This window comes from Lasioglossum baleicum, chromosome 10 (genome assembly GCF_051020765.1).
Source record: "Lasioglossum baleicum chromosome 10, iyLasBale1, whole genome shotgun sequence".
Classification (NCBI taxonomy): Eukaryota; Metazoa; Arthropoda; class Insecta; order Hymenoptera; family Halictidae; genus Lasioglossum; species Lasioglossum baleicum.
In genome coordinates, this window is record NC_134938.1 from 11,731,421 (window position 1) to 11,747,313 (window position 15,893).

A 15,893-nucleotide genomic window follows, 5' to 3' on the forward strand; every position below is an offset into this window, starting at 1 on the left:
TATAATGGCCCGGAGAGGAGCTTTATGATGGACTAATATGCATACGCATCGATGACGACGTAGAGAGAGAGAGACACTGTTGTCGCGTGTTAGAACCTGAAGAGAACGGATAACAGCGTATCTCTTCTCAACGTGTACCTCTATCCGTGCACAGTATGGCAAAGTGTGCGTCGTCTCTCGATGGTAATTCCTCATCGTATGTTGAATTATTAATCAGAAAACGGCAAAAGGGCGCGAGAACGTGTTCCCGGCGCGGCAGATTAAAGAAGTACCGCGGAAAGATCGGCCGAAGAACGAACGAGCGCGCGAAATTGAAACCCGTATTACCCGCATACCCCGGCCCTTATAAATATTCCGTAACGATGCCTCGCGCTAGATTGATTTCCCAATTAAATGGAAATGAACGCGCATACCCCGGGCCCCCACACTCCGGAGAACGAGTTTTATAATGTACGACGGCGAGAGACCGCTGCTCCAACACTCGGCCGGTAAGTAGATCGTCCAATAAATGAATTATCAGCTACCCCTAAACCCCCACCATCACCCCCCAACTTCTTGTGGAAGAATGTTCGTTCTTTTGTACCCTCCGAAATTTTATTCTAACGCATTTAGTCCTGGAATATATCGTCCACTGTCTAGGTAAACTACATAGTTTCTTCTTCTACCCCTAAACTCTCACCCCCCAACTTCTTGTGGTATAATTTTCGCTATTTTGTACCCTCTAGATTTCTATTTTGACTTATTTGCTCCTGGAATATCTAGATAAACTAGTTTCTTCTTCTCCCCTCTTTCTACCACGAAACTTTCCCCCCTCAACTTCTTGTGGTATAATTTTCGCAATATTGTATCCTCTGTGGCCATTATTAACATTGCCAACTTGAATTAGAAAATAATGGAATTAAGATTGAATCGAATGTGAAAAAGAAAATATTAAAATGGCCAAAGACAAAGATGCCAATAATTTTTACTTAGCACAGCGAAAATTGAGGAAATGGTTGTTCATCTGTTCGACTCGCGGGGATCTACGGAAGAAAACCGAGGCGAGGGTGTCTTTCGCGAAATCTACCCGCTTTGTAGCGGTTCGAGGAAAGTCGTTCGCGCGCGATTTACCAGGTAATTGTCAGAAATCGTTTCGAGGACCGTCCAAGGGGAACGGATCCGAGGAATCCATCGGGCCGGAAACGCGAGCAACGATCTATTTGCGGAGAGATGCGCCCGGTCACCGTTTACAAAGAAAAAGTCACCGAGGGAAGAGAGAAGATGATCGCCTCTTTCCCGCCCCTCTTTGCCGTGTCTCACAGTATCCGTAACCCCGGCGTTTCGCAAACATTTCAGCTTCCGTTCTTCGAGCTGGTTAGTTCTGGACATTCTCCTCCGATATTCACGAGCCATCCCCGGCTATTTATTCTGGCTCATTTGTCCCTCGGGGAGGAGGGAGAAGGGATAGAATCTCGGGCTCGAGGCGAACCTTTTTCCGACCCCTTCACGAGGCACACCTAATCGCTGGGGAGGCCTCAGGTGTTAACTAAAAACAAGTGGTGGGCCGTGCTGGGATCCGCTCTCGTCCAGAAATTCTGGGGAACAGATCCGTCGGAGATACGATCGGAAAAGTTCTTAGCTGACGATCTGTTAGCTTAACTCCCTGTTAGGTCAGTGCACGACACTTTTGCACTGATAGATTATGATCCTAGGTGGACGCATTACGACCACTGAACCAAACATTACCATTGCAAAAGCCTACACTCAAACGACTGTGAAATCGTCTACAAATTTTTCCCGGAAATGAACCCAGCCTGGATTTGAAGACTGATGTTCCCGCTTCACAACGAACCCTCAAGAAACGATCTACGATTTTTTTTCGCCGACCTATTGAATTTTGAATGCTAGGTGGAGTGCTACTTAAAGCCAGTAGAACCGTAAAAACTATGGTGCATTGAAACGGCTGTAGAATCGTTAATAAATTTTTTCCGAAGATGAATCTACCACCGATTGAAGATCCAAGTCTCTGCTTTACAACGAGATCTTAAAAATTGCTCTACGATATTTTTTAACCGAGTTATGGAGGTTTGAATGTCACCTGTACTGGAAACTTTGTCATATATATGTCATGTTGTAATGTACATACATCAAACTTGACTCTCATTTTTGTTCGGTAAAACAGTTTTAAAAAATCGTAGATCAATTTTGAAGGGCTCGTTGTAAAGAGGAAGCTTGATCTTCAAATACGTGGTGTATTAATTCCTAGAAAAAATTTATTAACGATTCTACAGCCATTTCGATGCACCATCGTTTGTTCAGTCCTACTGACTCTACATGGTATTCTCTAAATTGATCTACGATTTTTTAAAACTGTTTTAAGCGACAAAACTGACGGATACGTTTGATGTATGGTGCACCTTCTACCATAATCGCTAAATAATACTTCTGCAATGTCACGTGACTGATCCGCGTGCTAGCAGGGGGGGGGTAACTTTTCTCCTCAATTCGTGATCCCTCCCCTGAACTGACTCTGGAACCGCATTTGTGATTCGAAAAGGCAATCGTATTGGAGTTATCCTAGCGTTAGGGAGTATGTACCATGATCGGAGGATGAATGCGCAGCACCGAAAACGCGGTTTCTTTTGCCGAGTCGCGTGCTTACTGCAAAACAGCTTGCTCGACTGCCGGTAGTCAAAAGAGGAACGTCAAAGAGCGTCGCTCGAGGATCGAGGAACTCGCTGAGAAAGTAATGGCCAGGTCGTCTCGTTTAGACGAACGATCTAGCCGCCACCAAGACGGAAGATCGCGAGAGGCTTGCATAATATCGTCGGCCGAACGAGATTCCTGAAATCCGGCTCGCCGATTATGTGAAACGACCTAGCCGAGCAAAGAATCTCGAGACGTACGAGTGTCGAACGTGTTCACAGCAAAAGACCGAGACAAATTCTGGCAGACTAGAACAGCAATTTCGATTTTTCTGAGCATGCTCTATTGGTTTTGCTGCTCCTACTTTCGGAGATCCCGGAGAATTTGGCACTCGCGGCGGAGCATAAACTCCGGGCCGAAGTTAAATAAATTTACCGGCGACTTCCGGTTCCCGTAGAATGTATTTTGAACTGCTCGGCCCGTCGGCTGGTTGCGTGATGGAGGAATGCTGTCGAGAGGAAATAAGTTTGCCAGACATTTCAGCGCGGTCTGATATTCCTAAAATAATATTTTGCATGTTCGTACGGAAGCAATGAGGCTGTTTGTTCCACACAACATTATTTGTCGGTGTAATTTGCTTGCCTTTGATCATGTTGCCTTGCAATATTGTACGCGAAGAGACGCATCTGTGTTCCAAAAATGTTGTACTTCAAAGGGGAGGTTCCTGAGGTGAATTCAAGTAACTTTTTCCTTTACGAAAATCTTCTCCGAGGCTTCGTTCAGGAGTTATTAAGTGAGCAGTGAACAGTCCCCGGCTCGACCAATGCCGACGTCACGCTCAGCGGGGCCCGTCGCCGAAACGGAGTCCGTTCGCTGTAACCGCGTCTCTGATTGGTCCGTGTTTTTCCTTGATAACTCCGTAACGAAAAGGCAGAGAAGATTTTCGCAAAGGAAAAGATTACTTGAAATGACCTCGGAAATCTAATTGCGGACCTTCGTGCAGAATAAAAATTGTTTACATCAATTTCAAGGGACCGGTAGACATAAATAAAATTCTTTTTGTCCTCTCAATAATCTTACGGAGTTAACGATAGTATATTAACGTTCTCAGATTGTTTAAATCATTGTACAATTTCCAATGACAGGCATAACATTTTTTGGGAAATCCTTAGAAACACTTTCTGGTTCTAACACTTGTTTATCAAAGTACATGTGATCTTACTAAAAAGGATGACGATTACAGATACCCCTAGATCTCACAGTGGCTCCGCGGGCCACTTTCGGTTCGGGCGATTGGCATCGGGGATCTCGCATATCGCAGATATTCCCACGTTAAATGTCCGGACAGAACAACAATTAGCAGGATCCCGAAGATGGGAGGCTAGGTAGCAGCGTGCGTAATGGAGTTGCGTATCGCCCGGCCATCTTGGCATTAACGGGCCACGCGGTATTATCCCTCGGGAAAGGACAATCCTCGGGTTTCAAGCTGCGCGCGGGGGATGGACTGTTGGCCAGGCCCCTCGAACACAAAAGTACTTAGCCACACGAACACCGAAACCTAATGGCGCCGGCGAAACCTGCGGCCGGATATCGACTTTCCAAATCTCGGCCCGTGGTCTCTGCCTTCGTCCATGAAACTCGAAGTTCCCATTATTAGTTAACTTTGACGTGATCACGAGAATCATTCAGTGAAACGTGCCTATCCTCTAAACTCGAAGAGAAGAAAAAGAGGATATGGCCAAGCAGAGAAGAGGAAGATAGGATTCCGATCAATGTGTGCCATGAGCCGAACCAAGAGAAGAACCTGAGGAGGACATATATAGAGAATTGGCCAATCACCGATACTCAAAATCGAAGAAAATACTTAATTCCGCAGATCAAGATAGTCGTCTGATTAATGTCCCATCAGCTGAGCCAAGGGAAGAGCCTGACAAGGACACAGATCAGAGAGATGACCTACCACCAATACCCAAAATCGAAGAGAAACCACAGTTTCTCAGATCAAGTCATCGGTTCGATGAACGTTGCAGAACCAAGAGAGTAGACTAAGGAGGACAAGGATGGCGAGAAGAAGAGAGGGGAGAGGTGTAGACGACGACGACGACCCGGTGGAAATGCCTGGCAGCCGCTGGTGGTTCTTTGAAAGCTAGTCGTCAGTAGTGGAGCTGGCAGAAAACGAGCTACCCAATATGGCTAAGAAAAGCCAGGCCTCGGCTCTCTTCCCACGAGCTAGACTCGCAGGACTGATTGGCAAACAATTAGCAAAGAGGACGGTGCTGACGGTGCTAGAAGGGCACGATCAAGTACTAAACACGGGGACAGGCGTGTGTATCACGCGGACATCTATTCTACCTTCTCTCTCTCTCTCTCTCGCTCTACCCTCTAACTCTGCATCAGAGCAAGAGAGAGAGAGAGAGAGAGAGAAATAGCTTGGCCAAACCCTCCCTTTCGTTCTCTCGCTCGTGTCACGAAACAATGAGAACAATGGCGTTGGTCTTCCGCCGGAACGGACAGACAAAGCCCGGGTGGTTCCAACACGACAAAACCATCGTCACCATATCGCCATCCTCATTGCCGAGAGAGTTCGGGCCTCTGGGTCCAGCCCAAGGAACCGGACCAATCCCCGAAGCAACCCGAGAGAGCATTATAAGCGTTCTCTTAATACGAACATTTTCGCCGGTGGTTCCGCACACACGTACGTACACGACGGAGAAAACGATGATGGGGGCGGGAAGAAGAGGAGGAGGTGGTGGTGGTGGGGGAGAGAGAGAGAGAGAGAGAGAGAGAGAGAGAGAGAGAGAGAGAGAGAGAGAGAGAGAGAGAGAGAGAGGAGCGACAACAGCTATGTTGCTGCGCCCATTATATTGTTTTGAATTAAGCGCGCCGTGACTGGTTGGCTGGGCTGTGTTTTAATATAAGGGTTTTGGATTTCACGTGCATCCACCGACCCCAAACCTCTCCTCCTCTTTCTCCTCTGTTCCTCCGTCTCCTCTCTCTTCGCCGCCCTATAGGTCGTCACGTTCGTAGCCCTTGTGTCCTTCTCTCTCTCTGTTTACTCACCCCTTTCCTCCAACGTTCGTTCGCTTCTCTTCCATTTTTCTATTCCTCTCTCCCTCTCTCTCTCTATTCCCCTCGCTGTCTCTCTTCCTCTCTCTCCCTTTTCCCGCGAAACTGCGCTCCGATACGCCTGTTATTTTCAGCAACCCCGTCGAATCGAGTTCTTTTTAATTGGTGGGACGTTTGCGCGTTTCCGTGCGCATACACCCCGGCGTCCGTACGATTTTTTTCCTCCTCTTTTCTCGTTTTCTGTGTACAAGCGTGTTCGTTTCCGCCCTTCTCTCTTCCTGGCGCTCTCTCCGTGGAGCTACCCGCTCCTCACTCTCCCTCTCTCTCTTTTTCTCTCTTCAGGCCGTTGTTTTTTCGACGGCGGCGGCGGCGGCGGCTGTACGAATTCTAGGCATCGTTCCTTTGTCACCGGGACTAGGCATGCGACCATACTCTCTTTCCCCGGGGGGGGGGCGGCTGGAGGCAGAGATGCAGAGGAGCATTCGTCGATTCTCGAGGCTCGGAGTTCGACAAACTCGGAATGCAGGCGCGCGTTAATGGCGGAGAACCCTCCCCCCTGCCCTCCACCTCCCCCGCCACCACCTGTGTCCCCACGTTGTAGCATACAGGACGCTCCTCTTCTCGGATCAATTGTTTCAGGCTGCCCGGTTTTTGTCCCGACAATGATTGCGTCAAAGAATCCCAACAAAAAAGGTGTCGAGAGAGAGAGAGAGAGCGTTGTTGCGAGCGCCACACGTTTTATCGAATAACGCCACCTCGCCCTCGATGAGCACCGAGTATCCACTCGGACTGTCTTATTTTCTCGTTTTTCACACCCCACCACCACACCGTCGCCCATTTCCGATCGATTACCCTCGAGAGACGATTGAGAGATCATTTTATTGCCGCCCCGGTGCGGTCACCGGCGGAATCTGTATCGTATAGTTGATCGTTGGCGAGAATATCGACGCGTTAACTAACGCGATCGTTTCTCTCATTCAGGTCCACGGACGACCGAAGAACTATCTCTTTTTCCTTTATGAAAATCTTCTAGGAGGCTTCGTTCGGAAGTTATCATCTAAAAACACCGGCGAATCAGAGCGCGGCTACAGCGCTGAACGTACCCCGCCCAGTTTTCGTTGATAACTCGTGAACGACGCATCGGAGAAGATGTTCGTAAAGGAAAAAGTTGCTTCGAATGACCGGAGGAATCACACCTCGCAAGGAAGTACGTTTTCGAGAGATTCTGTGTATCTAATCAAATCCGCAGTCTGCTAAGCGACATTTATTTGTCCGTAACAATTGAACGAAACTGCGAGAGCGCCGTTGAAACAGTTTGATCTGTAGGAGAGGTCCGCGAAACTCCCGAAGTAACGAGACCGCGGGCACAAACAAAGAAGAGAAAAAGACCAGAAGGGGGAGTTGGCCACCGCCAAGGGAAAACCGCAGTGTCTAATTTGTCCGCGATTTTCCAAGAATCCGCGGGCAGATTCTTGGTCACCTAATTGCCATTTCACGCGCGGTCTTTTATCGTGAAAGCCCCGGCCACGAAACCTCGGTTGCCCCCGCGATGCCCACACTCTCAAAGGCGTTGCCAAGGCACTTTGTATTCCGCAAAGAACGCGGAGCGCTGCCACAGGACACGCGCGTTGTTTAGCAAATTGTCGTTGCCCCCGCGCGGTCCGCTTAATCAGCCCCGAGAGATCGCACCTGCAGAGCCTGCTGCTACCTCTCTGTTTGATAGTCGCTCGGAACGGTTCGGGGGGGGGGGGAAGATCTCCCGTGACAAAACTCCGATCAAAAGCAGCAGCGCACGTGGTTGAGATAACGCGTGTTCCGGCATTCTTCGCGAAACAAGTCCGAATCGCTGCGTCGAATCGTTAGCAGGTTTTTAATCGGCTGCTACGGGTCGAAGGAGCGAGCCACTGGCTCCGGAATGCTAACTTCGGCTTCTGACATCCGAGAAATGCTAGCTCCTCGTCCGCGACTACGTTGCCGGAGCTTGTTGCCTCTTTGGCATTCGACGCGACAAATAAAAATAGGCTATGAACATCTGGCTAATTATCGACGTGCTGCAGACTATTTTCGGAAGGTTCGCTACAGAAACGACAATGTTGTTGCGTCTGTAAACGATACATTTTTAAATGGTTAATGTTCAAACAATTTCTTAGCATTAGCTCTTTTAGTCTCACGACTGCTCAACAGTTTGTTCTTCGATGTTTTATAAGTCAACAAATTTTTGGGATTACCATGCTATGAGATTTTATTTTCTTAGTCAAAACGAACCGGATTAAATTACAGCTGGGTGTAGCATGACCGATGCTAAAGAGCAACCTGAAGACGCAAAATCATAGTTCCAGTTGGAGGGGGGTATCCAGCAACCCGAGGACGCAAAATCGAGTCGGCGCGAGCAAGATGGCGCGAAAGGTTTCGGCGGAGGGAAAGAGGAATTATCAGTCCATTACCGAGTAGGAGCTGGCAGGCCAAAAAACCGGGCGGCGAGTAATCTCGCGAGAACAATGGGGTCCTCTTAGCGAGGCAAGAAGAAGCGGGGTTTCTAGCGTCGCTGGTAAAAACGACGAGAAGAAGAAGAAGAAGAAGAGGAGGAGGAACGCGCAGAAGAAGAAGAAGAAGAAGGTAAAAAAGAATAATCGCCGTTCCCATTGACGTGGTCCCGTGGTTCCGAAGATCGGGCAGAGCGAGAGCGGGGTTCATTCACGAGCCGTGTTTGTAGTCGGATTTCGGGGCGAAACTGCTTTCGCGCCCATTTCTGTTGGAGGCAAGCGTACGAGGGTTAGCCGAGACACGCTCGTTGTCGGAAATAACGACATAATGACATGGTAGAAGATGAGTGCCCGAGGTAGGTAAATCCGAGGTAAGGTACGAGGCGAACGAGCGAGAGAGAGAGAGAGAGAGGAGAAGAAGGTTCAGAGAAACAGAGAAAAGGACAAAGGAAACCTGTCTTGGGTAGGATGTATCCAAGAGAGAGAGAGAGCAGAAAGAGAGAAAGAGAAAGAGGATACCGGAGTCGGAAGCGTTGACCATCCCGGGTAGGCCGGTGGTTCATCAAGTCCCGAGGAGTTGAGGAGAGCCTCAATAGGCACTCTCCAGTTCTTCGGCTACGTCACGCAACCCTTTATCGGCATAGCGGTCTAATTTTATTTACGGTTCATTACTGTCCGCCGACGATCGGTCTGCGATTCCATTAGAAAATTCACGGAAAGAGCATCGGCTGGTTTGCTGGAACCAATGCACCGAGAGAGCTCTGCTCCACCACAATGGCAATTATGCTAGACTAGCGAAGGATTGCCACTGATATCTGTAAGTAGGGAAGCAGAGCCCGTCGCGTGACGTCGCTTCACGCTTATTGATGCGGTTCAGTGGATAATCTGTCTTGGGGGCCCCGATTAATCCGCTCTGAGCGCCCCGTCACGTGACGCGGCCGGAATCGATCTGCCGAGTGCGAAGACTTGGATTGATGGGAAATGCTAATTCTAGACGAATTTCTGAACGTTGCAGTTTTTAACATTTTATACCTGAGACATTCCATCGCTGGGGATTCGAATATCCCCTCCGACTGGAGCATTATGATCTTTCAGTAATTTAGAACTGAGCAAAAACACTCGAATAATTTGAATATACTGTTATGTATATATTATTTTCAACCTATTAACACTAAACCTACCACTTTATATTTTTTATCTTACATTTACATTTTTATCTTTACTTATTTTTTTATCTTTTTTATCTTAAATAGGGCCTTGTCATTTTTGTATGCTAAAACATTCTAATCGCTTTTAGTGCTCGATAGGTTTAGTGTTAAACATATTGCGGCAGAAAATGAATTTCTATTTCACGCCAGTTCGTTGCAATTTGGCTGGAAAATTTTAAATTTGCATAAACATCTTGCTGGATCTATCGACGCCGTTCGAAGATAAATCCTCGTCACCGTGAAGAGTCTGTACGAGAATGCTCCCTCCCTCTCTCTCTCTCTCTCTCCCTGGGTGGAATCGCGCAGGAAATTGCGCGCAACAACAGGGACAGCGCGTCGATCACACTCTCTTTAACACCGGATCGGCCCAATTTTGCCCACTATTTAGCAACGCCATGCTTCACCGCAGCCAAATTAGCCGTCCATCGAAACAGGCTGCGGCGCATGTGCGCACATGCGACAATGCGGCTCGTCTCGCGAGCGCGTGCACGTGAATCTGCAAATTTCATTCATGCCCTGCCGCGGCCACCGAACACACTACGGCGGAGATGTTATTTAAAAAGAATTTCGTGCAATTTTTATGACGAAGTTCCTCGGACAGGCTGGATTTCATTCCGAGAGAAACGGAACGTATGTTTGGTTCTTTCTCGTCGACATGGAAAGTGTAAATAGAAGGTGGGCCACGCTCGAGCGCCGAGCGAATTCCATTGGCGTAATCGCTAATGGCGTTAATTGCACGGCTGACACGCCGCCGATAGTCTACTTCCCCGGGTTCACGGTTTTGAGCACCGTGAAACCCCGACAGCCGGCTAGCCTCTATTTCACTTTCCTTCCTCTCGGTCTCTACACACCGTGCTACATGTGCCAGACAGGAATAGCTTGCTTTGACGACTGGACGCTATGTAGGAAGTATGACGACTTCGTGTATACGCGGATACCTGAAGTATTATAAAATCTTGTTCGACTTTACCGGAATTCACGCGTTGCTAAATTCAACGAGGATCACAGAGGAGAAAGCTGATCTCTGTTAATCGTGATTGTTAAGCTAATTGGATAAATCAATGTACGAATTAATGTTCAAACTTGGACGAACATTGAATGTCTCAATTTGGAGAAACATTTAATGTTTAAATTCGGCGCGGTCGTAAAAATAGTGGAATTACACGATCTAAGAAACAGCACGGACCCGAGAAATTCTTTTAGATCATGTACATGATTCAAGTACATGATACGGTTTGAAGACATGTAACTCAGCGTGTGCGAATTAATGTTTAAATTTGTATTAAAAAATACATGATGCAGCAACGTTCGCGCGACAACGAACGAGGGATACGTGTTAAAAGTTTGGTGGTAAAAATCGCTAACAAAGGCCGGGCGCAATGGAAATATCAAAGCGGAATCCCGGTTGTTAGAAGGCGCCAAGCTCGTCTCTCTCTCGCAAGGCGGTTAATTATTTAAAAGCTCGCGGATGCGAGCATCGCGGAAAGAGAAACAATTCCAGCGCCGTTTCCACGGGCGGCACTTTGTCATGGGGCCGCGTGAGCGCGCGCGAGAACGCGTGAACGCTCGCTCGTAAATAAATCGTGAATCCAATTTGCGGGCATCATAAATCAATACCGGAATCAAGATTCAAAGGGTGCGGAGTGAACGCCTCGGACTCTCTCCGCAAACAAAAGAGGGACCCCGCAAGATTGCAGCCTATCTCGCTCTCTACCGTTTCGAAAACGAGCCTCACAATTAAAATTTTAATAGGAACCCGCGAATACTTTGCTTATCAGCCCGCGAAACGATTAATGGGGTCGTCCCGATTCTGCGACAATTGCCGGTGCATGGTCGTCGAGAGCTTGTTAACGATAAGCGAGTGGTTAAAACAATCTTCCTTCACTCTTTTGTTTTTTACAATGTAGGTGGGTATTAAATTTTTTGGAATATTAGAAGAATTGGCATGGTTTTTAAAGGACCTTTCTGATTTTGGGCCGTACGAATGCCTTCGATTTTAAATGTTCAATAGAGCCCCCCTTAAAAAACGTTGTGAATAATTTTTGTATTTTCTCTGCTTTTTTTCAACCAGTTGCAATTTTTTCAAAATATGAGTTTTCACTCCCACTACCGTTCATATTTCCCCTACCGTGCTTTATCGCCACTCCTAATCTCCCGAGTTTGTTGGGAGGACCAAAAATTGAAAATTGAAGCTACATTAAATTTTATAATAAATTCACCAACCTGTGTTTAATAAATCTACCCTTAAATTTTATAACAAATTTACTATAATTTATATTATCATTTAAAATTTCCCCTCAATTTTATGTATTTTCCTTAATTTTTTAGAAACTCGTTGAAAATTGGTTTCAAATTGTCATTGTATTGTCTTTATGAAATGATTCCCTAAAATTGCTTAATAGTGGTTCACACGACGGAACCCATCTACCTGTGGAGCAGCTTTTCAGAAAATAATCGTGTAGCGAGGCGAGCATTATCTAATTCCAGATGTATCCTCGTTAGCGAGAAAGCGAGAATTTCTGGACAAGGATAAAGAGAGAAAAAAAGATCGACTCACCATAGAAACAGGAATGGGTCCTCCGGCGCCATTCGCGTAGGGGTACGGCGAGACGAGGTAGCCCATGTTGAACGACGAAGTATGCGGCGCCGCATCCACCTTACCTATCAAACCAACAAGAAAACACGTCAAGCTTCCCATTCATCGAAAAATAAGAAAAAAAGAGAATCAGCCTCTCCTTCACTTTTTCAACTCCGGATCGCGTCATCGATATTAATCGCTCGTGAGCTGTCCTATCGTATTCGTTGTCGAAGTTTAACACTAAACCTACCACCTTCCAGATTTATTATTTTACAATTATTGAAATAATAAAAATGATATTATAAGAATTGATTGTATAAATATCTTATATAAAAATCGTGTCATTTTTAGGTAGGTTTAGCGATAAACAAAATTTTTAGAAAAATTAAACAATTCGCTTTGGCTCATGCAATTTTCCTTGTTAAACGCAATTCAGTATGTTGCGCTGAATGGGCCGCCAATTTCGCATGATTTTCATTCAATTCGCGCGGATTACTCGTGCGTGTGTGCGTGTTGTGGATGAAACGACTTATAATATTTGCAAAATTAGAAAGCAATGCGGATTTTATGCATTTATATCAAAATTCAAAAATACCGCATTCCATTTTTAAAAAAACGAAGGTGACCTTCATATCTCTAAAAAATATTACATGAAAACAAAAATGTTGTTGGTATCGTATGAGCCCCATTTTACCATTCAACTTTGTCTTCAGACATTTGACGTATCTTTAAAAACAACAAAGATATCCGAGGTGGTCAAGTTAGGTGAAATACCCGGTATTATTATTGAATTGTCATTGTATAATTTCGAATGGCAAACGATTTGATAACGATTATCGTAGGATTATCGAAGTATTATTGGATAAGATTCGTGTCGACGCAGAAAACATTCGAATAGCTGGTTGCTCTCCTTTCCAAGACCTCGCGACATTCTTCAGCAAGGTCCTCCAACTTTGAGGACGAGCGGAGGCATTCAGAGCAACTGTTTCGAGTTTATCCACCAAACTGGATCAGCAAGAATCCACATGGAGAAGAGCCCCGAGTGATACCGATCATCTTCGGTTAGCGTCGTTCGGATCTACTCGAGGCGGATCTTGTCCCGCTAGAGCACCACCAGCAAAAGCAACGAGAAGAGAAAGAGAGAGAGCAAGAAAGAGCGTGAGGAAGAAAAGGGAGGTAGAGTAGGTCCGTTCCGCGAAACTCGATCGTTTCAAGCGGCAGAAACCTGCTTTCAGGATTCGAACTGATAAGTATCGTCTCCGGATCTGGCCAACCAGGTTAGCCATCGTGCGACTCCCACCACCCCGGGGTCCAGATCTTATCACCTGCCGACGAGGATCTTTAGGTGATCGGCAACGCCATTATTCCGGTGGGTGAAGTATCGCCCAGAGAGAGAGAGAGAGAGAGAGAGAGAGAGAGAGAGAGAGAGAGAGAGAGAGAGAGAGAGAGAGAGAGAGAGAGAGAGAGGCAGAGCAGCAACAGCATCGAGGAGAGCACCGCAGTAGCGGGTTTTTCGCGGTCGAGCCTTGGCTATTAAGCCCGACCGCGATAGATCGAATGCCGCAATCACGTTATAGGACTCGGGGTAATGCAACAACTGTGGTCTCTATACCTCGAAAAATCGCTGGGGTAGGGGGAAACACAGCATGTACGATAAGCGTTTCTGCGAAGCCACGCCTGGGCATTATCCTGCACACCTGACGCGCCAGACCGCCGTCTCTCTCTCCCTCTCTCTCTGTTCTCTCTCTCTCTCTCTCTCCGAGACTCTACTCTCTCTCACTCCATTTCTACTCGGAGAATCTACTCCTGCTGTCCCATTCTGTTTCTGCTCTATTCACTCCACTGTCGCACCGTCTGCTCTCGTCTCCGTGGGAGACGCGGGGATCTCTCTCGATCGGAGATTCCTCGGGCGAGCCCCGGTTGATTTCTTATCCGAGGCTCGAAAATGGGTCGTAATAGCGGCGTAACGAACCGCAACAAAAGCAACGCGAGACCGATGCTAGCGGTAAACGGTGATAAATCAGTCGGGATAGCCGCGTGCTTAATTAATACTTCGGCGGCGAGAGAAAAAGAGAGGGAACGGCGCGGAGAAGAAAGGAGTGGAGGAGGAGGAGGAGGAGGATTGCACGAGAGCGCGCGCGGGTGCATCGAAGTTGACCGGCGAGACTCTGTGACTCGAGTGGAATCGTGCGAGCATCACCGACCATGAAAGAGTTAATTCTCCGTTCGAGGCTCCTCCGCGATGATCTCGATCGTCCCCCGACGCAAGACCATTGACCTTTTCCGAGACACATACCACCTCTCTCTCTTTCTTTCTCGTCGAGCGTCTCCGTTTCTTCGCTCTGCTCTTTCTCTCTCTGTCGCTCTCAACTTATTAAGACACGAACACACGAACAAGCGGCCGAGTTCTACGCTCGCGTTCGTAGCCGAACGAACCGTACGGATCGGCGCAATTCACACGACTGCGGACGATTAAATTGTCAGCTACGCGACTCTATAAATAACGCGACACACGCACGCATACCGGGCCCCGACGAGTTTCGCCGGAATCGCGAGCGTTCCTCATTTAATCGCGAGCTGCGCCGATGAAAACCGCGAGCCCGAGCAGCAGCCGCGCGAGGTTGTATGCGTCGTGCCGCGCCGCCCGATCCCCGCGAGCAAATAGGCGACGAATTTAATGAAAGTTTTATCTGTTTATGAGTCGACGCCCTGCGGACTTGCGGCGGCGACGCGTCGCCCGCGATTAAAGTGTCGCCGCGATTCCACGGAAAAATCACTCTTTCGATCCGCTTCGTCGCGCATAAACTCCTACCTTGAAGAGTGCCTTTCGAACGATGTGTTTAACTTAAATGTAATAGAGCCATTTCGAAGATACCCGAAATTAAAATGGTCGCACATGTACCAGAGTGCACATGTAAAGAGAGGACGTTTCTCGCAGTGAACTTGACTCAACAGGAATCAGCAAATCATCGTGGTCCAGATGGTACAGCGAATACTAAATCCTCATCTCCAAGAAAAACAGACACTGTCGGGAATGAAGATTTATCGCGCGGCGTGCGCTGACAATTTCCCGCTATTTTCTGGATCATTAAACGATTTATTAAATTGTCCACCAGTTAGCACTGGGACGAGCGCTGAAACCGCTAATTGTTGTTATACAATTGTTACGCGTTATACAACCGCGTTTACCAGCATTCTAGCCATTTCTATCGTTGCATCAGCATAAATGAACGCATTCATTTATCCATTTAATTTTACTGTCTGCAGCAGATTGTATTAAATGTGTTAAAAATGTGTTAAAGATTGTTGAATTAATTACGCGCTCCCGTTTTGAACGCGACCGTCCCGTTGCCCCCAAGCACAGCTCCGGGACGCCGAAATGTCCCAGTTTTATAAAGAGAGCAACCCACGACAACAATTTCAAAAATATATATAAAAGATTTTAAAAACTACGCTTATATTAAAATGCACTAAAAAGGAGAAAATAATTTTTTTAGACATTAGTGACTATAAATAAAAGCGTGGAGCGCTAAACTATATTGACGTAATCTTCGTGGGCGCTCCACGCTCTTACTTATAGTCGCTAATGTCTAAAAAAATTATTTTCTGCTTTTTAGTGCATTTTAATATAAGCGTGGTTATCAAAAAAAATTTTTTCCATGTATTTCTTTATTTTCTACTTTTTAGTCTTTTTTAAATGGATCGCAAGACATAGTAATATTGATATGAAATAGTAAGATATATAGAAACGCAAGATATGCAAGTACGCGAGATAGAATGAGGAGATGACTCCGAGAGACGACGTCTCTTGATAGACTTGGAATAATAATATTTTCGGCGCAACTGTTCGATCAAATTCTACACTATATAGCTATGTTGTTGTGTAGAATGTTGTATAGTGTAGAATTTGATCGAACCGTTGCGCCGAAAATA

The 15,893-nt window shown here is 46.7% G+C and overlaps 1 protein-coding gene across 3 annotated transcripts in view; it reads right to left on the reverse strand.

Moving 5' to 3' along the window:
- LOC143212539 (protein pangolin, isoforms A/H/I/S) overlaps positions 1-15,893 on the reverse strand; it is a 211,524-nt gene that overhangs the window by 164,287 nt on the left and 31,344 nt on the right. For all 3 annotated transcript variants that reach the window (XM_076431445.1, XM_076431444.1, XM_076431446.1), the window contains exon 3: positions 11,940-12,043. In XM_076431445.1, the coding sequence (XP_076287560.1) occupies positions 11,940-12,043 (104 nt within the window). The remainder of the gene's footprint in view (positions 1-11,939; positions 12,044-15,893) is intronic.